This window comes from Salmo salar, chromosome ssa03 (genome assembly GCF_905237065.1).
Source record: "Salmo salar chromosome ssa03, Ssal_v3.1, whole genome shotgun sequence".
Lineage (NCBI taxonomy): Eukaryota > Metazoa > Chordata > Actinopteri > Salmoniformes > Salmonidae > Salmo > Salmo salar.
This window is the reverse complement of record NC_059444.1, coordinates 19,763,823-19,789,757: the sequence shown is the minus strand read 5'-3', so window position 1 is coordinate 19,789,757 and position 25,935 is coordinate 19,763,823. Positions and strand designations below refer to the sequence as shown.

The following is a 25,935-nucleotide window of genomic DNA, read 5'->3' as shown; positions in this document are numbered from 1 at the left end:
CTAGTCATATACTAGTTCTATTACTAGTCCTATATCCTAGTCCTATATCCTAATCATATTAATAGTCCAATATCCTAGTCCTATATCCTAGTTCTGTTACTAGTCCTATTACTAGTCCTATATCCTAGTCCTATTACTAGTCATATTACTAGTCATATATCCTTGTCCTATTACTAGTCCTATAACCTAGTCATATTTCTAGTCCTATTACTAGTCCTATATCCTAGTCCTATTCCTAATCCTATATCCCTGACGCTATATGTGCCCTTTCTGTCCCCCACTTTCATGGAATTCAAGTCACTCTCTCTGGTTTATATTTCTCTGGAATTGTTCATCTCTATCTCTTGTTCTTTTCATTTGTTTTATCACTCTCTTCACCCCCTCTTACTTATCTCTCCCAACATTTTAATTTGTATTCATATTTTTTCCATTTGTATTCATGCTCTCTGTACTCAGTATACAACTGCCCACCTGTGACTTATGCTACTGATCCCCAGACCCAGAAAAGCACACATTCAAGTTCTGCCGGCAATTCGTCCCACTCCTAAAAGGTAGGCTATATGTTATAAGCGAAACGTAGCTCAAGACAAAGTGCAAGTGTCCTCTCTCATCATTCTTGCTGCTTCAAGTTCAGTAGCCATACCTCTCTGGGCATGCGAGATCAGGTGCATGTGTGGTCTCAATTAAATAGAGTAGGGTATAGCCTATGCATGTGTTTGAGAAGGGCAGTTATCTTTCCAAGGAAATTCCCATCCTATATATGATTAAGCTATAGTTTACTATATTGCCTAGAAATAAATATTGATCACCCATATTTGTCTCTGTCTGTAAATCATCCCACTCCTAAAGGGTAGGGTATATGCAAAATGTAGCTCAAGAGAGAGCGCAAATGTCTGCTCTCTCTCCAACTCTACAAACTATGTCTAGCCTATTGGCTTATATATCCCAGTAATACCGCTAGCCTAATATAATGGGCCATGTGAGAATCTCTGGTAATTTAACCAATTTCTTAGGGTTGGGTGCGGGACCAGTTCTTGCGGGAGTTGGTGGGAATTGGACAGAAAACCAGCAGGTGCTGCGGGTGTGGGTAGGATGAAGAAATTGGACTGCACAGACCTCTACTTTGAGGCTCACACACACACACACACACACACACACACACACACACACACACACACACACACACACACACACACACACACATCTGCAGGAAGGAGTGTGTGGAGCTGGGCAGTAAAAAGGTGTTGTTACCAGATTGAAGCTTTTGGAAAGGAAACGGCACCATAAAGCACAGCCAGGGGCTCAGGCAATCAGCTCCTGCTATAGCAGTTAATGTCAGTGCGCCTCTGAAAAATGTCCCCCCTGGCTGTGGGGATTGTTAATATCAGCGCACCCATGAGAAATGGCCCCCTCCACACAAGAGTAAGGTTAAAATCAGATCACTACTACTGAGAAATATCCGCTGCTCTGTAGGGGGTCAATATTGGTGAACTGGTGAAAAATGTCCCCAGTCACGCACAGGGCAAGGGGAGTGTTCAAATCAGCGCACCAGATATTTTGAGATATTTTCCCTTACTCTCTAGGGAAAGATTGATATTGTCAAAATAGAGAAAAATACTGTTCACACTATCCTTTATGAAAAAAGGAAATCAAAGGGTTAATATCAACTATTAGTACCCACATTTTTCTATTAGCCATGAGTGAAAGTATACTAACAATGTGTACACCACAGAAATAGTCTCTCTGTAAGGCAAGGTAAGGGTTAACAATATTGTGCTGATGTGACGTTAGAATGTTAGCGTGATGCATCTATCCCAGCCTCAGTCTCTCTGTGTGTCCCTGTAGAGGAGACAAGACATGCAGCCCACACAGAAGGACCTTGGGATGGCTCAATTAAGCACACGCAGCGTAGCATAACGTAGTGTAGCTGCAAGAATAAGGGAATAAAGTCTAGAATTACCAATACCAAAGGTAGCAAAGCCAAGTGTAGCTGCGAGCATAAGGAAAATCATTAGGATGGAAACAGTTAGCGTAGCCTAGCTAGCCTAGCCACAGGCATAGACTTCTGTGACAGGGGAACAAGCATTAGAATTAGCATGGAGGTATGGGAATAAAGCCAGGCATTAGCATGGCAACAGTTAGCATAGCCTAGCCGCGGGCATACTGTAGAAGGGGAACAAGGAGGAGTATTAGCATGGGTTGACACGGTTAGCTGGCATTTCCATTCATGACGTATGCCCTCTGGGTCTGCCCTCCAGACCAGCCAGATTGGCTTACAGGACTGCAGAGCACTGCCAGCCTATGCGATGCCATGCTGATAAGCAGTTGCTAGCTATCTCAGACACACACCACTTATATCCCTCCCTTCTCCTCCCTCCCTCCCTTCCCTCCCCTCCCTTCTCATCCCTTCCCCTCCCATCTCATCCCTTCCCTTCCCCTCCCACGCCCTCCCTTCAACCTCTCCTCCCTTCTACTCCCTTCCCCTCCCTTCTCTTTTCTCCCCTTCTACTCCCTTGTCTCCCTCTACTCCCTTCTCCTCCCTTGTCTTCCTTCTACTTCCTTGTCTCTCTCCTCATCCCTTTTCCTTTTCTCCTCCCTTTCCTCCCCTCCCTTCTCAGCCCTTCCCCTCCCTTCTCATCCCTTCCCTTCCCCTCCCTTCTCATCCCTTCTCCTCCCTTCAGCCTTCCTCTCCCTTCTCCTACCTTCTCCTTCGATCCCTTCTCCTCCCTTCTCTCCATCCCCCTCCCTTCTCCACCCTTCCCTTCTGTACCCTTCTCCTCCCTTGTCTCCCTTCTCCTCTAATGTCTCCCTTCTCCTCCCTTGTCTCCCTTCCCCTCCCACCTCCTCCCTCCTCCTCCCTTCTCTCCCTCCCCCTCCCTTATCCTGCCTTCCCTTCTCTTCCCTTCTCCTCTCTTGTCTCCCTTCCCCCTCCCTTCTCCTACCTTCCCCTACTTTCTCCTCCCTTCTTTCCATTCTCCTACCTTTCCCTCCCTTCTCCTCCCTTCCCTTCTCCTCCCTTGTCTCCCTCCTCCTCCCTTCCCTTCTACTCCCTTGTCTCCCCACTACTCCCTTCTCCTCCCTTGTCTCCCTTCTACTCCCTTCTCCTCCCTTGTCTCCGTTCCTTCCCATCTCCTTTCTCCTTCTTTCTTCACCCTCTCCTCCCTTTCTACCTTCCCATCCATCCATTCTCCTTCCTTCCTTCCCCCTCCTCCCTTTACATCCCTTCCCCTACCTTCTCCTCCCTTCTCCTCACATCTGTCCCTTCCTCTCCCTTTTACCTACCCCTCCCGTCTCCTCCATTCCCTTTTCCTCCCTTCCCTCCCTCCCTTCTCTCCCCTCCTCTCCCTTCTACCCCCCCTCCCTTCTGCTCCCTTCCCTTCTTCTCCTCCCTTCTCTCCCTTCCCCACCCTTCCCTTTTCCTCCCTTGTCTCCCTTTTCCTCCCTTGTCTCCTTTCTCCTCCCTCTCCTCCCTTTTTCCTACCTTCTCCTCCCTTCCCCTCCCTTCCACCCCCTTCTACTCCCTTCTCCTACCTTCTCCTCCCGTCTCCTCCCTTCTCTCCCTTCCCCTACCTTCTCCTCCCTTCTCCTACCTTCTACTCCCTTCTCCTCCCTTCTCCTACCTTTTCCTCCCTTCTCCTCCCTTCTCTCCCTCCCTTCTACCTTCCCCTCCATTCTCCTCCCTTTCCTTATCTTTCCATCCTCTCCCTTTTCTCCCTACTTCTCCCTTGTCCTCCTTCCCCTCTCTTCCCTCTCCTACCTTCTCTCCATTCTCCTCCCTTCTACCTTCTCCTCCCTTCCCTTCCCTTCCCTTCCTTCCTTCCTCTCCCTTCCCTTCTCTTCCTTCTCCTCCCTTCTCTCCCTTCTCCTCTCTCTCCTCCCTTCTCCTCCCTTCTCCTGGAGCAGTGGAAACGGTCCCTTCCGTTCTCTTCCCTTCTCTTCCCTTTTTCCTCTCTCCCCCTCTCCTCCATTGTCTCCCCAGAGCAACTTGATCTGATCCATAATTCCTGACTGTAGCCGTTTTGCTGCTGCTGAAGGACATTGAGCGATATGTTCATTAAATGAGGTCGGCTGGGGAAAATGTGTAAGTAATTAGTGCGGCTTTTACAAAATTACAAAATGTCATCCCTGCACTAATGCCAGGGCGCTGGCAGCCGCTGCCATTCTCAATGAGGTCAGGGTGTACTCTTGGGCACATTCACATATGCACACACACAAATTATAAAGCTGTCGTGGGTCTACTTTATGTGGTACAGTATGATTTGATTGGCAGGGGTGGGGCAAGGTGTAGGTGTACATCTCTTGTCAAGGTCAACATGTGTGTACACGAGTGTCACTTCCCCTCACTCCTTTCTCTCACTTCCACTCTCTCGATGCTCTCTCTCCCAAACCCTCTACTGTACTTTCTCCCTCTGTCTCTCTCTCTCACTCATTTCACTTTCTCCTAACAACACAATCCACCACAATCCCTATTACAGTGATTAGAACCACAGGGAGAAGGCAGGGAGGGAGAGAGGGTACCCATATCCCAGCATGCCATCTGGCATTCCACTCAGCCCTCTGCCCCCCTGGCTGGTCCAATCAGACTCCAGACTCCACAGGAGGCATACATCTCCCCTCTCTCCTCAATTCCTCTATTTACCCTCTTATACCTTCCTCTCCTCCTCTCTCCACTCCATTCCTCCTTATCTCCTATTTTCTTCCTCTTTATCTCTCTCCTCCATTCCTCCACCCTCCTCTCCTCCTCCACTATCCTCACCTTTCTGCTCTCCTCTCCTTCCCTTTCTCTCAGATCACTCTATCGACATTGTCCAGAGCTGTGGCTCACTCTGTCCCTCTCCTGTACACACTGTATGTGTAAACAACCTGGTGTTATGGTCCTAGATTTCTCCCTCTTCTGTTCCTCTGTTACTCCATTAGAGATTGATTGGCCTGCAATGAGATGCCCAGCACTGTTTATAGCCTGCTATTTGGACCAGTGTTGACCACACACTGTTCTAGCGAAGAAGTATAGAGCAGCTAGAGGACTACTGTACACAGTGTGACACACAACGCTATAAAGAACTGTCTGGAGCCAGAGATGACAAGACAAAATAAATGCTGGATGCTGTAGGATCCGTGGAACATTTCAGCCATCCATTTAGCTGCTTATACTGTAGGTGCTTTTAGAAAAAGAGGCACCAGGGATTCTTCTCTCATGCTGTAACATTAGTTTGATAGAATGCTTGTATCTCAAAGCTCCAAATACGTTTTAAAGTTTAATGGTGGTCGAAGTGCCAGATTGATGTACAGCAGGTTTGATTGACAGGATGAGAAAAAAAATAGAAGACAGAGAGAGAGGGGGGAAGAGAGAGAGAAAAATGAGTAGAGCGAGGAGATAAACAACACTGACAATAGATAGACGGAGAAAGATGGGTCAATCTTACCTGTGACACCTTGCGAACCACCTCCCCGCTGATCACCAGTCCCTGGACAAAGGAGCGTGCCGCCACAAATGTACGTGTCACTTTCAACTTGAGGTCTCGGGGGGTGTCACCAAAGGGTCGCAGCGTCTCCGACTGCTTGGACACACACTCCAGGTAGTCATCGCCTGCAATCATAATAACTTTATTAGTAAAACGCTCTTCATACAATACACAAGTGATAGCTAAAGCAATATAACGGCCTCACATAGTTAAGAATAAAAGTTGAAATCATACAAGATGAAATTCATGAAAATATTTACCAGGGTTGGGGTGAATTCAATCTCAATGCAAGAGTTTGGAAAAAGCAGCATTTATTTGCAATGGAGATTTTAAAAGTTGAACATTTCAAAGAACATATTTAAGTTCAATGTGTAATGTTTACGTACCTATGAGATACCGTCCATTGGCTCCCTTGAACATCCTCTCCAGCAGGCGGGCCCAGAACTCGTTGAGCGCCTCCTCAATGTTAACGTTGGAACCACGGTAGTACCGTCTCAGCTCCGTGTACAGGTCAGAGAACACGCGGGTGTTCTGGGTGTACAGGGAACCCAGCGCCGGGGGATAGGACTGCTGCAGGAAACCCTCGGAACGGTTCAGCAGCTCCAGGAGGTAACCTGGAATGAGACAGGAAACAGGACATGTTAAACAGTTGAATTTAGGTCAATTCTATGTTTTTTTAATGTAATTGTTATTATAATATGGATACATTTCCAGGGGGAAGAAAACAAAATGCAAGAATGAAAGGGTATAATTTCCCTTTAATGTTTTTAGTTTTTTTTCTGGCGACAAACAACAGCAGAGCTGTTGCCTATAATACCGTTTAGTGTAGCTTAGCTGTGAGGACTGGGGCTCTGTCTCATTGCTTTGTACTGCATAAGAAATATGCCACAGAAATGAACCCAGAGAGGAAGTGTTTAAATGTATTCTGAGGCAGGATAGGATGTGCAGTGGAAGATAATGTTGCCATCCACATAAAACGCACTGAGTGGGATATAGAGAGATTCTCTAACATACACTTACATTGTGCAGACACACACACTTAAACCCTAACGCAAACAGACACAGGCCTGCAGAGACACACACACACACAAACACAGAGAGCAACATAAACAGCAGACAAACCCAGTCCTGCTGGAATGGGACTCTCAGTCAGTCAGTACCATGGCTCTGGCCAAAAACACACCACACAATAACAGACTGGGCTGCGACTGCACCGTTTAAGAATACATTCTTACGGCGTCGTCTTTAATGGGTGTGTGTGTGCGCAGTGTTTTCTTTGAAGACGTTCTTATCTCCTTCCTGCCGCCATGCACCCCAGATGGGGAGAGGAATCACTGAGCCTCTATGAGAATTCCCTTAGCTCAGCACTAATGTCTCTCTCTCTCTCTCTCTCTCGCTCTCTCGCTCTCACACACACACAAACACAGACTCGAAAATGGATTTGAACACACTCAACCACACACATAAACACACCCAGCAAACATTCTCCACATTCACCACACACATCCAGTACACCCAGACATGCAGACACACTGCCTGAAGATGATCCAACAGTGTTGAATATGTCACGTAATATAATGTTAAAGCTCACACTGACCCAATCGCACTGCATTATCTAAGCAGGGCCTTGTTTGATGATGTCACTATTCTAAAACAAATGAATTCAAAAATGATAATAACGAACCATCAAATTCTTATCAGACAGGAATATCTGCTGTGTTGCTGGGGTCTGATTGTGAAACATTACAGAAAGAAAGACTCCTAGTTAAAGCCAACGCTACCAGAAATAATGACTAGAGGCGAAGGAAGCGAGTGTTTAATGAAAGTAGTGAATCACAGAAAGCCTTTACTGATAATGGTCTTTGTTATGGTGAAGTTTCAGTCTAGGACTAACTGGGAGACTAAGTGTTTAAATAATCTCAGTTAACCCAGAACTAAAGTCTTGTGTAATTAGTCAGGTGCTCGATTAAAGGGGGTAAGAACTTTCTGATTTAGTCTCGGTTTCAATTCTCCTCATTAGGAAATGCGACTGAGAACGAGATTTGGGTCTTGGAGGCGTGCTTTATGTGGGTGTCTGTTGTGTGTGTGTGTGTTCGAACATGGGAAGCATTTGTACTTTCACTCGGCCAAAACAGTACACAGTTACAGTCAGTCACCCTTCTAGATAACTTGAAACCATGTAACCAGGTGGTGTGTCTGTAAGTAGCCTAGACTAACTAGCAAGCAAGCCAACTTATTTCGTCAATTAGCTTTAGCCGGCTGGTGTGTGACCATGGCAAAGTTGGTTTGACATTGGAAAGCGTATCTCTGGGCTCGTTAGGGACCGTCAATAAATTATAACATTTACATGGGACAATAGTTTGATGTTGCACATCTTTTAGTTTACTCATCAAATGCTTAAAATATTTGGTTAGAGTTTTACAATTTGTAGCTATTGACATTTAAAAATATTGTCCCATGTACATTGTGTAATTTACTGATGGTCCCTAATTAAGAAAAATGAGGTTTGGAACAGGAAATACGAAAGATGCTAACATCTGTGAAATCGTGATTTGTCCAAATAACCAGTGACGAAAAACCTAAGCACCGGAACTAATGCTGCTCATTATGTCACGCATCCCATTTGTATCATGACAGACCTACGGTAGCATTTATGTTTACGTACTCTGTCCATGAGAGATTATGTATAAGCAACTAATGTGTATCGTATGGCTAAGTTAGCAATTAGCATTGCTCAAAAACATTTTTGGGAATTCAACCAAATGCCTACGCAGTGGACAGCTGGGCGACTGAGGGCAAGCCAGAACCAGAGACACAGACACAGTGAGAAGCCCTAGGGCCAACAACACCTTCATCCCTGGCAACTACATGAAAGCTCAGGGCCAAACAAACACAGAAACATCCAGTTATATTCCAGGCCTTTCCGAGCAGAGCAGTGCTTGGTCGGTGTGCTTCTGACTGGATGACAGATCATTCCCCTGCCACCTGACCAGATGCCAGTCAGACAGACTTATCCAGACCTCTGTGCCTGTTAGGATTAGCAGGGAGTGACGCTCTGCTGTCACACACACACACATGCACTGCCTACGTGCACACATGCAAGCGCACGTAGACAGGGACGCAGGCACGCAGGCAGACACACTCATACACTACATGGCCAAATGTATGTGGACACCTGCTCGTCGAACATCTCATTCCAAAATAATGGGTATTAATATGGAGTTGGTCCCCCCTTTACTTCTATACCATCCTCCAGTCTTCTGGGAAGGTTTTCCAATAGATGTTGGAACATTGCTACAGGGACTTGCTTCCATTCAGCCATGAGCATTAGTGAGGTCAGGCACCAATGTTGGGCGATAAGGCCTGCCTCACAATCGGCATTCCAATTTATCCCAAAGGTGTTTTATTTTTTATTTAACAAGGCAAGTCCTACCCCGGCCAATTTATCCCAAAGGTGTTTTATTTTTTATTTAACAAGGCAAGTCCTACCCCGGCTCCCTGTGGCTCAGTTGGTAGAGCATGGTGTTTGCAACGCCAGCATGGTGTGTGCAACGCCAGGGTTGTGGGTTCAGTTCCCACGGGGGGCCAGCACAACAAAAAAAAAAATGCATGAAATGAAATGTATGAAAATGTATGCATTCACTACTGTAAGTCGCTCTGGATAAGAGCGTCTCCTAAATGACAAAAATGTAAATGTAAACCCTAACGACGCTGGGCCAATTGTGTGCCGCCTTATGGTACTCCCAATCACGGCCGGTTGTGATACAGCCTGGAATCAAACCAGGGTCTTTAGTGATGCCTCTAGCACTGATATGCAGTGCCTTAGACTGCTGCGCCACTTGGGAGTTCGAAGGGGTTGAGGTCAGGGCTCTGTGCAGGCCAGTCAATTTCTTCCACAACGATCTCGACAAACCATTTCTGTCTGGACCTCACTTTGTATATGGGGGCATTGCCATGCTGAAATAGGAAAGAGTCCTTCCCCAAACTGTTGCCACAAAGTTGGAAGCACAGAATCATCTAGAATGTCATTGTATGCTGTAGCGTTAAGATTTCTCTTCACTGGACCTAACGGGCCTAGCCCGAACCATGAAAAACAGCCCCGGACCATTATACCTCCTCCACCAAACTTTACAGTTGGCACTATGCATTGGGGTAGGTAGCGTGTTCCTGGCATCCGCCAAACCCAGATTAATCTGTCAGACTGCTAGATGGTGTAGCGTGATTCATCACTCCAGAGAGCACGTTTCCACTGCTCCAGAGTCCAATGGCGACAAGCTTTACACCACCCCAGCCGACACTTGGCATTCATGAAGCTCCCAACGAACAGTTCTTGTGCGGACGTTTCTTCTAGAGGCAGTTTGGAACTCGGGAGTGAGTGTTGCAACTGAGGACATGTGATTTTTACTCACTATGCGCTTCAGCTCTCGGCGGTCCGTTCTGTGAGCAGTGGTGGAAAAAGTACCTAATTGTCATACTTGAGTAAAAGTAAAGACACCCTAATAAAAAATGACTAAAATAAAAGTGAAAGTCATCTCGGAAAATACTACTTGAGTAAAAGTATAAATATACTTAAGTATCAAAATTAAATGTAATTGTATCAAAAAGAAAAGTATAAATCATTTCACATTTATACTAATTTCACTAATAGACTAAGAGCTGGGTTGACAGCCAATGATAGGAGCAGACTGTTGCTGTGGCTATACTGGTGTCTTAGCTGGGTTGCAAGACAGGTCAGGAAACAATATAGCGCGGTTGACATTTAAAGGTAATTTTACCATTGAGCCGACATCAGCAGCGTTGACTTGCGATCTCCGGTAACCTTGTCTTTTAATGGTGCATAGCCAAAAAAGGATGATTGAATTGAATCCCAGCCTAAAATTGTCTAAAGTAGAGTCGGAAAGAGTAGGAAAATTCATGCTTTGGTTAATAGTCATGCATATTTTTAAACATACAGTACAACAGCGTGAATTGCAGTCAGATAATGCTTGTTATCCTTTGATAAGATTCGTACATGTTGAAAATCCTAAAGATTTACAACAGGGTGAGTGGGTGAGTGTTTAGTAATCTCTTACTGTGCCATAGGGCAGCCAGTCCCCTCTATGCTCTGGTGACTAATGATGATCATTAACATGACACGTGTGTGTGTGTGTGTGTGTGTGTGTGTGTGTGTGTGTGTGTGTGTGTGTGTGTGTGTGTGTGTGTGTGTGCGTGCGTGCAAATGTGTTTATGTCCTTACTCATCAATTTTGTCTCTCAGGGGCCCCAGAGGGACCACAATCTAACCCTCCAACCTCCCTTCATCCAACCTCTCCCCCTCATCCCCATCCCCTCATCAGCACCATGAACTCCAGGTGGAGCGGGGGTTGAGGGCTGAGCATCCCCAGTGACAGAGCTTCAGGTTGGGGTAACCTGGGGGATATGCACACTAGGGCTATAGACTACTCTATACTGAGCATATGCTAACACGATAACCCAGACATAATGTTAAATTAGTAATAATCTTTCACATGCAATTAATAACACAGACTTCTACGTAATCCGTTTTGGTACCTCTAGGCCAATTCAGACGGCTGATTTCAGGACCTTTTTGATGAAGAATGTGTTTGTTTTCTATGATCCTGTTTTTCACTTCGTATTTGACGTGTATCTTTGTAACCCCAGTCATAGACTGTTCTCTCTGCTACTGCACGGCAAGCGGTAGCGGAGCACCAAGTCTAGGTCCAAAAGGCTGAACAATTAATCAAATGGCCACTGGACTCTTTACATTGTGTCCCGCCCAGGGGCGGAAATCCCGGGGAGGACGGGGGGACACACGACCCCCCCATCCTGGGAAAAATATGATTTGTTATTACTATGTAATTTAAATCATATTAATAATACGCAATGAAAGCAATTGTGCTGATTATACATTTACATTTAAGTCATTTAGCAGACGCTCTTATCCAGAGCGACTTACAAATTGGTGCATTCACCTTATAATATCCAGTGGAACAACCACTTTACAATAGTGCATCTAAATCTTTTAAGGGGGGGGTTAGAAGGATTACTTTATCCTATCCTAGGTATTCCTTAAAGAGGTGGGGTTTCAGGTGTCTCTGGAAGGTGGTGATTGACTCCGCTGTCCTGGCGTCGTGAGGGAGCTTGTTCCACCATTGGGGTGCCAGAGCAGCGAACAGTTTTGACTGGGCTGAGCGGGAACTGTGCTTCCTCAGAGGTAGGGAGGCGAGCAGGCCAGAGGTGGATGAACGCAGTGCCCTTGTTTGAGTGTAGGGCCTGATCAGAGCCTGAAGGTACGGAGGTGCCGTTCCCCTCACAGCTCCATAGGCAAGCACCATGGTCTTGTAGCGGATGCGAGCTTCAACTGGAAGCCAGTGGAGAGAGCGGAGGAGCGGGGTGACGTGAGAGAACTTGGGAAGGTTGAACACCAGACGGGCTGCGGCGTTCTGGATGAGTTGGAGGGGTTTAATGGCACAGGCAGGGAGCCCAGCCAACAACGAGTTGCAGTAATCCAGACGGGAGATGACAAGTGCCTGGATTAGGACCTGCGCCGCTTCCTGTGTGAGGCAGGGTCGTACTCTGCGAATGTTGTAGAGCATGAACCTACAGGATCGGGTCACCGCCTTGATGTTAGTGGAGAACGACAGGGTGTTGTCCAGGGTCACGCCGAGGCTCTTAGCACTCTGGGAGGAGGACACAAGGGAGTTGTCAACCGTGATGGCGAGATCATGGAACGGGCAATCCTTCCCTGGGAGGAAGAGCAGCTCCGTCTTGCCGAGGTTCAGCTTGAGGTGGTGATCCATCATCCACACTGATATGTCTGCCAGACATGCAGAGATGCGATTCGCCACCTGTGAATCACCGCTATAGACACTTAATAGCGCGTTTTTAAGTTTCAAAAGATTGCAACCCCCCCACTCTTTGCCTCACAATGGTTTGACCCACTGCCAGTTCCTTAGCTTGCTAGGTAACAGAGAGGTCGTATCTACTGTCTGAAAGGCACTCAATGCACGTAACTGACGTGAGGTTAATCCAGTCAATCGCGCACACACACTAGCTGAATATGCAGAGCTAGCGCGCAAATATTAACTATTAAGCTAGCTAGTACCTATTCCATTTATGTGGCGTCGTCAAAGATGGAATCAGCATGCAGATGATGTAAGTTAGCGATAAACTGAAATCCAAACTGAACAGAACTACACTCTCTTCTACCATTGTCTTAAATATATTTAATGGTCTCGTTGCAAAAGCTAAATTGTCGCAAGTTAACTTTTATTTATTTAATTTCACCTTTATTTAACCCGGGTAGCAAAGATTATAGCAAACACCACTGAAACGGAATTGGTGCTCGCTAGCTTTGAAAATTCAGCTATTGTTGGAAGCCAGCCAATATGAAACAAACTATTAAAATTACAAAAGGTTGCAGCATATGTTGTGTAAATGGTGAACTCATACAGCTGTCAACTCTTGTCATTTTAATCCGTTTCACATTTGCTAGCTACCTTTTAGATCGAAGCCCAAATAGAATGATAAAAGATAAGATGATAGAAGCCCATCTCCTACTGTGTGTGTGTGTGTAGCCAGCCAGCCAGGTAGAAAAATGGCAGAAAAATAAAAGACGGACATCAGAGTATTTTTCAGTACACCAAAACGCATAGTAAGAACCCTAGTAGCCTAATATCTCAAAGACTAGTTGATAAAATGTTCATAAGAAAGAAATGAAATTCTAATGGAAATGTTTCACAATGATGTCATTAGGCAGAGCAGGCAACAGATGGCACACAGACAGCAGAGTTGGGGACAGATATGCAGGGACAGACTGGCAGAGACAGGGAGTCTCAGGTAAGTTTGTTGAGTCTTTGTTTGGCAACATTATGAAAGGTTCTAAAAAAATTTGACTTGGAAAATAGGAACATAATTGGAAAATGCCATGGATACCCCCACTCTCAACTTAAACTGGTGACTGAACTAAGATTTGTTAAAGGCAATGGTATTGCTGTTGTGTAGTTTTGGGTACCGGTAGTTAGGAGTACGGCAAACACCTTATTTCTTTGGTTCCTCAATATACATTTACCATATTACAATGTAGGCTATGTGTTACAGCACTACTTTTGGTGTCCCCCTCAGGAATTGCTCTTGAGAAAATTTCATGTAATTGTCCCCTCCAAAGTTGATATCAGATTTTCGCCCCTGGTCCCGCTACTCCCCCACCCGCCAACCCCCTCTTTTACGCTGCTGCTACTCTCTGTTTATCATCTATGCATAGTCACTTTAACTATACCTACATGTACATTTTACCTCAATTAGCCCAACTAACCAGTGCCCCCGCACATTGACTCTGTACCTGTACCCCCTGTATATAGCCTCCACATTGACTCTGTGCCGGTATCCCCTGTATATAGCCTCACTACTGTTATTTTCACTGTCAATTTACTGTTTTCTTTTTATTTTGTATTTTTTACTGATCTATTGTTTACCTAATACCTATTTTTTACTTAAAAATTGCACTGTTGGTTAGGGCTTGTAAGTAAGCATTTCACTGTAAGGTCTACACCTGCACGTGACAAATAAACGTTGATTTGATTTGATTTGAATCACAGGGCTCATTTGTGAAAGAGACGTTGGTTTCAACATGAATTCCTGTCAAAATAAAGGTTAAATAAAATACCATCTCTCTCTCTCTTTCTCACACACACATACCCACAGTGAACCTGTGATCAGCCTGGTGTCTGTGGTCTAATGACTTTCTCCAGCAGCGAGAAGAGAAGAATGAATGGTACCATTTGTAATGGTATGGAGTTGAACTAGCAGAACAGCTTGACGTGTCTCTGGCTTATTCTGACACTCTCATTTCCTTTCTGTCTTTGACATATTCACCCTTCATACATGCCTGCTGAAATCCATACACTCCCACCCTTTTCTCAATCCACACACACACACACGCGCGCACACACACACACACACACACACACACACACACACGTGCGCACGTGCGCACACACACACACTGTTCTCAGTATTTCTCAATAATGCTGTTGGTTCTCTTTTTCACTCCTCCATACCTCTCTCTCTCTCCCTACCTCCACTCACCCCTCTCTCTCTCCCTACCGCCGCTCACCCCTCTCTCTCTCTCCCTACCTCTGCTCACCCCTCTCTCTCTCTCTCTCTCTCTCCCTCCTCTATCTCTGATTAGCCCTGGCATTGTTGTGGGATTCTGTGCCTCTGTGTTTAGGAGTTAACGTTGATCCTCCTCCCACTGCCAATAACTCCAACTGGAGGCTTACTGGGTCTACCCTGTACCACCTCTGTTCATTATTCCCTGATCCTGATCCAGTCTCTAACAGTGGGGGATGTACCACTGACACTCATTACATGCTGATCCTGAATCAGTTTTTCCCTCAGAGGGCTTACTGTGGTTCTGGCTACAAACAACTGATCTTGAATCAGTTTATGACACAGAGGGCTCAGAGTGCCCCATAAACACTGAGTGTACAAAATATTAGGAACAGAGCTTGGTGTGGCCTATCTGATCACTCTAACATTTGTATAGAATACACATTATGGACATTGTTAACACTGAGCTGAATCCAGAGAGGTTTGTGTGTTTTTGTGTGTACACGTGCATTTGTGTGCCTGTATGCATGCATGCGTCCACGTGTGTGTAATCTCGAGTCAAAGGAAGACAGGACAAGGCATGCTTTCCTTTTGGGTCCTTCCCAGGTCAGAGCAGGGTAAAAGACAGACTAGTTGTATCTGTTGTTAGGCCCTCCCTCACACCACTAATGAAGGCACGGCCCTCCCTCACACCACTAATGAAGGCACGGCCCTCCCTCACACCCCTAATGAAGGCACGGCCCTCCCTCACACCCCTAATGAAGGCACGGCCCTCCCTCACACCACTAATGAAGGCACGGCCCTCCCTCACACCACTAATGAAGACACAGCCCTCCCTCACACCACTAATGAAGGCACGGCCCTCCCTCACACCACTAATGAAGGCACGGCCCTCCCTCACACCACTAATGAAGGCACGGCCCTCCCTCACACCACTAATGAAGGCACGGCCCTCCCTCACACCACTAATGAAGGCACGGCCCTCCCTCACACCACTAATGAAGGCACGGCCCTCCCTCACACCACTAATGAAGGCACGGCTCTCCCTCACACCACTAATGAAGGCCCGGCCCTCCCTCACACCACTAATAAAGGCACGGCCCTCCCTCACACCACTAATGAAGGCACGGCCCTCCCTCACACCACTAATGAAGGCACGGCCCTCCGTCACACCCCTAATGAAGGCACGGCCCTCCCTCACACCACTAATGAAGGCACGGCCCTCCCTCACACCACTAATGAAGGCACGGCCCTCCCTCACACCACTAATGAAGGCACGGCCCTCCCTCACACCACTAATGAAGGCACGGCCCTCCGTCACACCACTAATGAAGGCACGGCCTGACACCTTGGTAATCTGACACCTCCCCTTCACCTTCTGTTCTTCCTCAAACACCACTCTCACATAAACGCAGTTGGACACACACATACACACACACACACACACACACACACACACACACACACACACACACACACACACACACACACACACACACACACACACACACACCTGTAATAGCTCTGTATTGTTCTGGACACAAATAGTCTGGGTATTAATTTGTGGTGAGGTGGGAGATGGAGAGACACAGAGAGAGAGAGATGGAGAGGAGGAGGAGGGGGGAGGAGGAGGGGGGAGGGGGGAGGAGTGAACCGTGGTTGCTTCGGTGCCAATGTATCCGATCCTCCTAATTGTATTTGTCCAGTTTGACAAGTGGTGAATGATCGGGTTAACAGAACGCTCCTTGGGAGAGTGAGGAGGAAAGAGAGGGAGACGGAGTGAGTGAGTCAGCGAGGAGAGAGAGAAGGGGAAGAGAAGGAGGAAGAGTTAGAAGGGATGCATTGTGCTGATGTGGTTGTTTTAGACCTGGCTATCTTGGCCATTCATGAATGAACCAGCCCCAGTCCAGTCAACAGCAGATGGTTCTCTGCCTTTCCTCTATGGATAAGAGCGTCTGCTAAATGACTTAAATGTTAAATGTAAATGTAAATGGCTGTCCTTCTCTTTCCTCTCTCTTTTTCTCTTTCTCTCCTTGCCTCTCAGTCTTCACTGATGAGGGCCAAAAAGAGTCCAACAATAACCTATTCTGTTACACACAACTCCGTCACCTTTCTCCGCACGTTTACCTGCTGTAAACTACGTACGTGATGAAAACAATTTAGATTTGATTTAAACCATAATGACAATTGATACTTCAATGCTAAAACAAATCTGACAAATCATACATCTCAATGAGTCTCAACTACCTCCAGCTGTATATGCCCATTGCCCAAACAATGGACCACATTCCCAAGGCCATAGTCAGACATTGGGAGAGGATGTCGTGGTCAGAGAGAGAGAGAGAGAGAGAGAGTTGATGAATGGTGTCTTTCAGCGTGTGTGTGTGTGTCTGTTTAATATAGTGGTCTTTTAATGGCGTCTAAATGCTTCCTAAGGGGCCGTGGCGCTCCGCGGGCTAACGGCACTAACCACACAGCTGATAAGTGTTGTGATGGATGGAGAGTGTTTGTGTTCTGACACACAAGCACTCCGATACCTCTCTCTCTCTCTTTCTCTATCTGTGTTTCTCTCTCTCTCTCTCTCTCTCTCTGTTTCTCTCTATCTATTTTCTGTTTTTCTCTGTCTCATGCACTATTTATTCTCTCCTCTTTCTCTCCATCAGTTTCCATCTGTTTCTTCTTCCCCTCTCCCTGTTGCTTGTAGGTCCCCCTCCTCTCCCTCTCTCCATCCTTCCCTCTTCTCCTTCCACCCCGCTCCCTACCCTCTCTCTACTCTTCCTCCATCGTTCCCTCTTCTCCTTCCACCTCACTCCCTTCCCTCTCTCTACTCTTCCTCCATCTCTCTCCATCCTTCCCTCTTCTCCTTCCACCCCGCTCCCTTCCCTCTCTCTACTCTTCCTCCATCCTTCCCTCTTCTCCTTCCACCCCGCTCCCTTCCCTCTCTCTACTCTTCCTCCATCTCTCTCCATCGTTCCCTCTCTGTCTCCTTCTCTTTCTCCCTCCACCCTCTCTTCACAGTGAGTAATGTGTTTGGCGTTTAGGATGCTGTAACTCTGGCTCCCGCCCAACATGATTTGCATGCCAAGACCACGAGCCAATCAGGCGGCACAATGGAGCAGATGTCCTTGGCATTTCTGACATCAACAGAGGTGACCCTGAAAACAGGAAATTATTCTCAGAATGAATCAAATATGTGGTCTATAATTGGGAAGAGTTAGCGACAAAATGAACGCCATGCTGGGTGTATGTTGGGTCTAATTGGAAAACGCTTTAATTTTATGTGGAAAATCCTAATGTTTACTGATGGTCCCAAGATACTTCAATGAGGTTTAATGCATGAATTCAACTGCTTATACACTCTTAGAAAAAAGGGTGCTATCTAGAACCTTAAAGTGTTCTTCAGCTGTCCCCATAGAAGAAACCTTTCAAGAACCCTTTTGGGTTACATGTAGAACCCTTTCTACAGAGGGTTCTACATGGAACCCAAAAGGGTTCTATCTGGAACAAAAAAGGGTTCTCCTTTGGGAACAGCCGAAGAACCCTTTTGGAAACCTTTTTTCTAAGAGTGTACATCATAACAGATTAAGATACAGTATGATATGATACTTTCTGGTTTCAGGTAGTATATGCCTAACGCTGTATAATAATTCTGTTATTAGACGAAAGCCTACTGCTTTATTCAGACAACTTTGAAAACAACTTCTTCTTAGGGACATTCAATCCCAGCCAACTCAGTTTGAAATGGCGTTACTTAAAGGGATACCGTGAGATTCTGAATGAAGTTAGTGGAAGTTAGCAATAGTTTCGCAAGCCAATGCTAACTGACGTTAGCGTAATGCTAACTTACCTGTAGCCTTTGTCATTGCGCTAATGCTAGTAGCATTGGTTCGCAAAACTTCCTTCAAACTGCACGCACAAACATCAAAATGTTATCCACATGTTCATCTGACTCTGGGTAAGTAGAATGACAGAATCTCTCTCTATATTTCTCTCAAACTATTACCTACTCTTCTGGTGTTTGTCATACTGCCACTCTCTGACTCACTCATTCTCTCACACACACTCTTTCATAATATGTTTTTCTCTCTCTTCTGTTTTTCCTTCTCTTCTAGCCATGGTAGCCAAAATAATGGCCATTTTTATACATGACCCTACGCCTGATGGAATGCTAATTGCTTAATTAACTCAGGAACCACATCTGTGTGGAAGCACCTGCTTTCAATATACTTTGTATCTCTCATTTACTCAAGTGTTTCCTTTATTTTGGCAGTTACCTGTATCTGTACCCTGGCATGACAAATCGTTGGTCTCTTGATGGACATGTGCTGTAAACACACATATGACAGAATCTCGCAGTATCCCTTTAACAGACCAGCTGGGTAATTTCAAAAATAAAAAGTCTAATTCAATGAATAAATAAGACTGTGTTGCTTGGTCATCTAGAACTGAATGTGCCCGTCAGCCAGAGCTCTGTGTTCAAATCTAATTAAAGTCTATGAGGAGTAATTTGCCTCACAGACAAAAATAGGCTGACATACACAAGGCAATAACCCACCGGCTAGTGATACTGGGGAGTGTGTGTGTGTGTGTGTGTGTGTGTGTGTGTGTGTGTGTGTGTGTGTGTGTGTGTGTGTGTGTGTGTGTGTGTGTGTGTGTGTGTGTGTGTGTGTGTGTGTGTGTGTGTGTGTGTGTGTGTGTGTGTGTGTGAAGTGCTTCTGTTCAGAGTGCCAGGTTCACATGCATGCGCACTTTCTCTCTGTCTCACACACACACACACACACACACACGGTGCTGTCTAGATGCCACACACTGGTTGAATCAACGTTGTTTCCACGTCATTTTGAGGTTAAACCAATGTGGAATAGATGTTGAATTGACGTCTGTGCATGACACCATTAGCCCTTGCACCACCTACCAGGATAATGGCACCTTCTGTCTGGCACACCTGCCAGCCATCCAACACTTCTACCTCAGGTGTCATTTCTTTACATTCTCTTTGACCTCTACCCTTCCACCTCTCTCTCTCTCTCTCTCTCCCTTTCTCTTTCTCATTCTTTCTCTCTCTTTCCCTCGCTCTCTCTTCCCCTCTCTCTCTCCCTTTCTCTCTAATTCTCTCTCTCTCTTGCTCTCTTTTATCCCTGTCTCTCTCTCCTCTCAAACTCTTATCTATTCTTCCGGTGTTTGTCATATAGCCTTCACTGTCAATGTCACTCTGACTCTGTCTCATTTTCTCACACACACTCTTTCATAATCTATTTCTCTCTTTCTTTCTCTCTCCTTGTCTTCCTATCTTCCCTCCCATAGCTCCACCTCTTTCAGTGGGCAGTGGAAGCTGACCCCTACCGTCCTTTCCTTCTCCCTGTTAGCAGCTGGCAGCTGGTAGTGCCGACTCCTCAGTCCACACACACTCCTTTGTCTCCACGTCTTCACAATCTTTTTTCCCCCATCAGACCAGGCAGAAAATATGTTTTATCCAGTAGAAAATATGAGGAGTCATGGAGGGTTGTAAAGGGAAAATATGATAAACCCCTCATTTATGAAAATGTAGAGGTTTGGCTAAGCTCAGGCTTCAGTGCAGATCTATTCAACAGATATCTGTGTCCTGGCCTGACGAATCCTATGTCTCTCGATTTGTGTTGATAGAGATAAAAAAACAGGGATGGATGTGTGCTGTAAACACACACGTAAGCTCTTAACATGTTTATTTTAAAATGTTGTCCTTGGCCAGGTGCTTATTGGTTGTTAAACACACACATACACACACACACACCCACACACAATATTTTACATGTACAGTTCTCCTAAACTCAGTCAGTTAATACTCTTAGCCCACTCTTAACTGTGAGTTACAGCTTCCACAGTCCCTGGGTCTATAAAGGCCTGCCTGCCTTTCCCGGTTGGGACAGTAACACCCTACACTTAGCCACATGGTACAGGCCCACACCCAGCTAAACACACCCAGAAGTAGATGGGAGAGACTCCAGCTGAGGGGACTAGTAGGGCACAAGTCACATAGACACTGACTAGGACACTTGAACACTTACGCACTTGTACACTTCTCCATCAACACTCCTGCAACTTAAAAGGATACTGCAAGATCACCCAGAGTCAGCTGAACTCGTGGAGACCATTTGCATGTTCACGACTTCAACTGCCTCATGGGTAAGTAGAACAACGGCACAACTGCAGAATATCACAGTATCCCTTTAACCACATAACCATCACCACAGCAAGCAGTGATAAACTCTACTACAAGCTTTACAAAACGCCCACAAGTGAAAATCCCTGAAACCCACAAAATGTATGCATTTCACAATACATTCAACAACATGACTATGATCATAGGAGTTCTGGGAACAGGATAATTCATACCCTTTGCACATCCAAATACGTCTTTAGTTGTAATTGGAAGGCACAGCTACCACTCTGTCCATTCCAATAGACAGTCCAATAATGGGAGGGTACAGCTGGACAAGTCTGGACATGTCCATCCACACAGTCGAATATGTCCACAGTGGTAACTATGGTGAGCTGGGATACTGTGTTTAATGTGGCGTATCACCCTTCAATTAACAGCCCTCCATCGCTCCACTTCCGCCGTCTTAAGAACAGATGCTCATTTACAGATGGTTTACATCTGACCGTCTCACACATCTCCCTCGCTCCCCCTCTCTCTCATCCCTCTGTCTCTTATCCTGCTGTCTCCATCTGATGCTCAGTGATGTGAGGTGAAGGAAGGTAGGGAGGAGATAGGGATGACTGATCAATGTTCAGGATCAGGTGGGGTTAAACACTTGTTTTTACAGAAGGGGAGAAGTATGGTGGTTAGGAATGAAGGAAGGAGAGAGGAGAAAGGTGAGGGAGGTTGAGGATGTCTAGGGATGATGCATTAGAATGTTGAAAATAGTGACACGCACACACAATCCACGGATGCAAAAAGCACTTTGGCAGAGAAAAGGAGAGGACACAGATAGTGAGAGAAGGCATGACTGGAGGTCACAAGAGAGAATGGACAGGTCTGTACACAGGGAGGTTCCAGACATGCTAACAAACATGAACTTTGAAAGAACACAACACAAATACAATAAATTCAAAGAAAACAACGTTCATTTGACACGCAGACCTCAACAAACAACCAAATTCTGACATCCATCATTCATCTGGTGTATAGACTGCAATCCCCATATGAAATCAACCTCAACTAACACTGACTTAATGCTGCTGCTTTGACGTACTGATTGCTTGAGTGGACTTTAAATAGAGCTCAGATTTAATGTGTGTGTGTGTGTGTGTGTGTGTGTGTGTGTGTGTGTGTGTGTGTGTGTGTGTGTGTGTGTGTGTGTGTGTGTGTGTGTGTGTGTGTGTGTGTGTGTGTGTGTGTGTGTGTGTGTGTGTGTGTTAATGTGTTAGTGGCTACCATAACATTTGAATTCTAAATATTTATATGGTGGATTCAATGTAAAAGCGATTTTACATGATGATGCACATCACACTGATTCCTTTCACTCTTTTTCGTTGTCATGGTAATTCTGAATCATACAAATACAAAATCAACCAAAGCAAAAGTTTGTAGAATGTTAGAATTTAGAATTTTGGGTTGATAAGACAACATTGAATTAAAATCCGTTCTTTTTCAATTAAATTCGTAATAATACACTTACATTTGAATATGATGACATCTTAATTGAGAATAGCAACTCTAATAGAATGTTGAAAGTTAGAATGTTTGGTTGATAGTCACTGTAGACAACACTGATTTGAAACTTAGTTTTGGGGGAACAACTCCAACACTAGTTGTGTGACTTGTACTTCTGCTATCCAAGATTGTACATTTTTCAACAATGAGCAGCTTCAAGCAATTTCACCAGTCTCTACCATGGATGGCACTGCCACATCAGTAGCTTCCTGTCGTCATCAATGGTAAGAGTCAAACAGTTAATTGCTTAATTTGGTGTAGTCTCAAGAATCCATGTTTAGAATACATTTAGGCACATCTACAATAGAACTGGGTTTAAGTGTGACTTTAGGTCAGGTCCTCCCGAGTTTCTCAGAGATCTAGCTACCACAACCAGCACCTGCCTGAGCAGGAGGAACAGCGTCTGTTCCACAAGCACATGGACATGAGGCGCGAGGTGGAGTTTTACAGGAAAGTGAGTTTTACAGGAAAGTAAGTTTTACAGGAAAGTGAGTTTTACAGGAAAGTGAGGAGAGAGTTCTACAAGCACCATGTGAGCTCGGGGGACCAGTGGCTCTTTTACATTTACATTTAAGTCATTTAGCAGAACTCTTTTCTGATGAAGAGATGAAGAAACTGGATTCCATTCCAGGGGTGTTGGAGTCGGCTGCAGAGATGAAAATCTCTGATGTTTTAGTAGAAGTAGTATTAAGATAAGAATAATTAAAAATATATATATTTTAAAGTATAACAATTGTGATGCATAATTTTTGAGTGTGTGCCTGTGTGTGTGCACACTTACCTGTTTTACCATGTATGCAATCCTGTTTGGGCGTGTGTGTGAGTGTGCATCCATGCTTGGGTGTGTGTGTCTGTTTGAAGCACATCGTTAGTGTGTTTACATAGCTGAGTGAGTGATGCTTGACGGAGCGTTTCTGTGTGCTCTCTGTTGTTAATCACCACTGTGTGACTGTGAATGAGCTGTGCCTTCCAGATACTTCTAAAGCACATAAACACACAGCGAAAGTGTTTGTGTGTCTTGGATGGGCCATGTGTGTGTTTCAATGTGTGTGTGTGTGTGTGTGTGTGTGTGTGTGTGTGTGTGTGTGTGTGTGTGTGTGTGTGTGTGTGTGTGTGTGTGTGTGTGTGTGTGTGTGTGTGTGTGTGTGTGTGTGTGTGTGTGTGTGTATATATTTGTATGTTTTGGACAGGTTGTCTGTGAAATGAGCCCAATGCTGCTCTGGCGTTGCTTCAACGCCCTGGGCAGAGCGGGCCGAGAGAGAACGGGAGAGAGAGAATGATAGTGGATTGTACAGTAAACAGACGTCACTCAGTCTCTAATCAGTATGAGGCCAGAAAGGTCAGGCTGACAAACAGATCACAGATCCAGATGACAGCTCAATCCCAATCAGCCAGGGGAACTAGTAGAGCACAGAGACAGATGCTTAGTCACCCCATATCGACTGGAACAGACTGTATTGTATCATTAAACGTAAATAATCATCAATGTTCCAATCACTGCACATTCTATTCACTTCAATCTGGGATCAGTCTTACCCCTATGTCCTGAGTCACAGAACAGCTTAACTTTCACCCTCACTAAAAATAAATACACAACTGTAAATTAAACATACAGTAGTCATGAATGTATATAACATGGTATGATATCAATGCAGTTAATATTCTAATGGCATGATATCATACATTGGTATGTCTACTGTACATGCTACACAAATAGACCCCCACTTCTCAAACATAAATTGTGAGCGGTTATGACATTAAAGTACAGTATATTGATACTGCTCTCGCGCTCTCTATACGGTGTGTAATTTAGGGAGCTTAAGGTTAGGTAACCGCTATACTCTACACTATATGTGTGTGAGATTCCTCATCAATCAAGAAGGATTAAAGAAATATTATCTTCTCACACACACTCTGAAGCTGTGGTGAACTCTGGAGTGTGTGTGTGTGTGTGTGTGTGTGTGTGTGTGTGTGTGTGTGTGTGTGTGTGTGTGTGTGTGTGTGTGTGTGTGTGTGTGTGTGTGTGTGTGTGTGTGTGTGTGCACTTGTGATCCTTCACGTCGTAGAGACATGGATTCCCCTCCAAAGGACACAAGCAGATTATGACATACTCTGGGACTTGAGACTGATGGTTGAGAGAGACTTGAGTAGGTGGAGGAGAGGAAAAGCAAGGGATGATGTGTCGAGTGTGTTGTGTACGGAGAGATGGTTGGAACGGAGGGATAGAGGGAGTGGAGTTGGAGACAGCCCAGCTATTCTGTCTGGACTACATACAGCGTGCGCAACGAAAAACACTCTCCCTGAAATAAAGTGACTTCTGACACTATGGTTCCGCAGTAAATAGCTCACAGTGATAAACTCATTGTATTTGTATACAGACATGTACACAGACGTACAGGCACATGAATGCAAGCTAACACCCCCAACAATCCTCTCTCTTCTCTCTATTACTATCACACACACACACACACACACACACACACACACACACACACACACACACACACACACACACACACACACACACACACACACACACACACACACACACACACACACACATAGACCTTACGACCTCTTCTTGGTTAACCAACACGCACTGATCAGAGCAGAGTTTACACAGGACTGTTAGCCATAACTGAGATGAGGAGGGAGGGAAAGAGATAGAGGGTTTCCTCTTCCTCTCAATCTCTGTCTGTCTGTCCCTCCCTGTCTCCCTCCCTCTGCCTCCCTCCCTCTCTCACTCCCTCTGTCTCCCTGCCTGCCTCCCTCCATTCCACCCTCTGTATCCCTGCCTCCCTCCCTCTCTCCCTCCCTCTGTCTCCCTGCCTGCCTCCCTCCATTCCACCCTCTGTATCCCTGCCTGCCTCCCTCCCTCCCTCTCTCCCTCCCTCTGTCTCCCTGTCTGCCTCCCTCCATTTCGCCCTCTGTATACCTGCCTGCCTCCCTCCCTCCCTCCCTCTGTCTCCCTGCCTGCCTCCCTCCATTTCTCCCTCTGTATCCCTCCCTGCCTCCCTCCCTCCCTCTGTCTCCCTGCCTGCCTCCCTCCCTCTGTCTCCCTGCATGCCTCCCTCTGTTCCTCCCTCTGTCTCCCAGCCTGCCTCCCTCCCTCCCTCTGTCTCCCTGCCTGCCTCCCTCCCTCCCTCTGCCTCTCTGCCTGCCTTCCTCCCTCCATTCCTTCCTGTGTCCTGCAGTACTCACCATCAAAGACCTTGTACTGTCCATTGAGGGAGGCTTGCGGGGCTCATCCAGCCTCTATGACCAGACCTTCCATCTCTCTCTCTCTGTCTCCCTTCTCTTCCTTCTCCCTCCATCCCTCCCCCTCCCTCCCTTCCTCAATCCCCCACTCACCATCGAAGACCTTGTACTGTCCATTGAGGGAGGCTTGCAGGGCACGTCCAGCGTCTCTGATCAGGCCCTCCATCTCTGTGCGACTCAGATTGGATAGGCTGTCCTCCATGACACTGGTGCAACACGTGTAGCCTTGGGGACAGATCCTCAGGTGCTCTCCTAGAGGAGGGAGAGACAGGAGAGAGTCGTTTAGGAAAAACCTTAACTATAGCCTTGAAATGAAAGCATCGTTCTTTATCTGAACTAGTTATGGACGTAGATGAGGTATTATTAACTAGGTGGTTCGAGCCCTGAATACTGATTACCTGACAGCCGT

General features: G+C 45.9%; 1 protein-coding gene across 2 annotated transcripts in view; it reads right to left on the bottom strand.

The window, feature by feature from the left end:
* The window catches only part of LOC106599530 (glypican-1), a 126,383-nt gene that overhangs the window by 37,275 nt on the left and 63,173 nt on the right, over positions 1-25,935 (bottom strand). For both annotated transcript variants that reach the window (XR_001327487.2, XM_014190813.2), the window contains exons 3-5: positions 25,620-25,778; positions 5,849-6,076; positions 5,424-5,587 (exon numbers count right to left, since the gene is read on the bottom strand). Coding sequence is in view for 1 of the 2 variants with exons in the window: in XM_014190813.2 (XP_014046288.1) it covers positions 5,424-5,587; positions 5,849-6,076; positions 25,620-25,778 (551 nt within the window). In the remaining variant the exon portion in view is untranslated. The remainder of the gene's footprint in view (positions 1-5,423; positions 5,588-5,848; positions 6,077-25,619; positions 25,779-25,935) is intronic.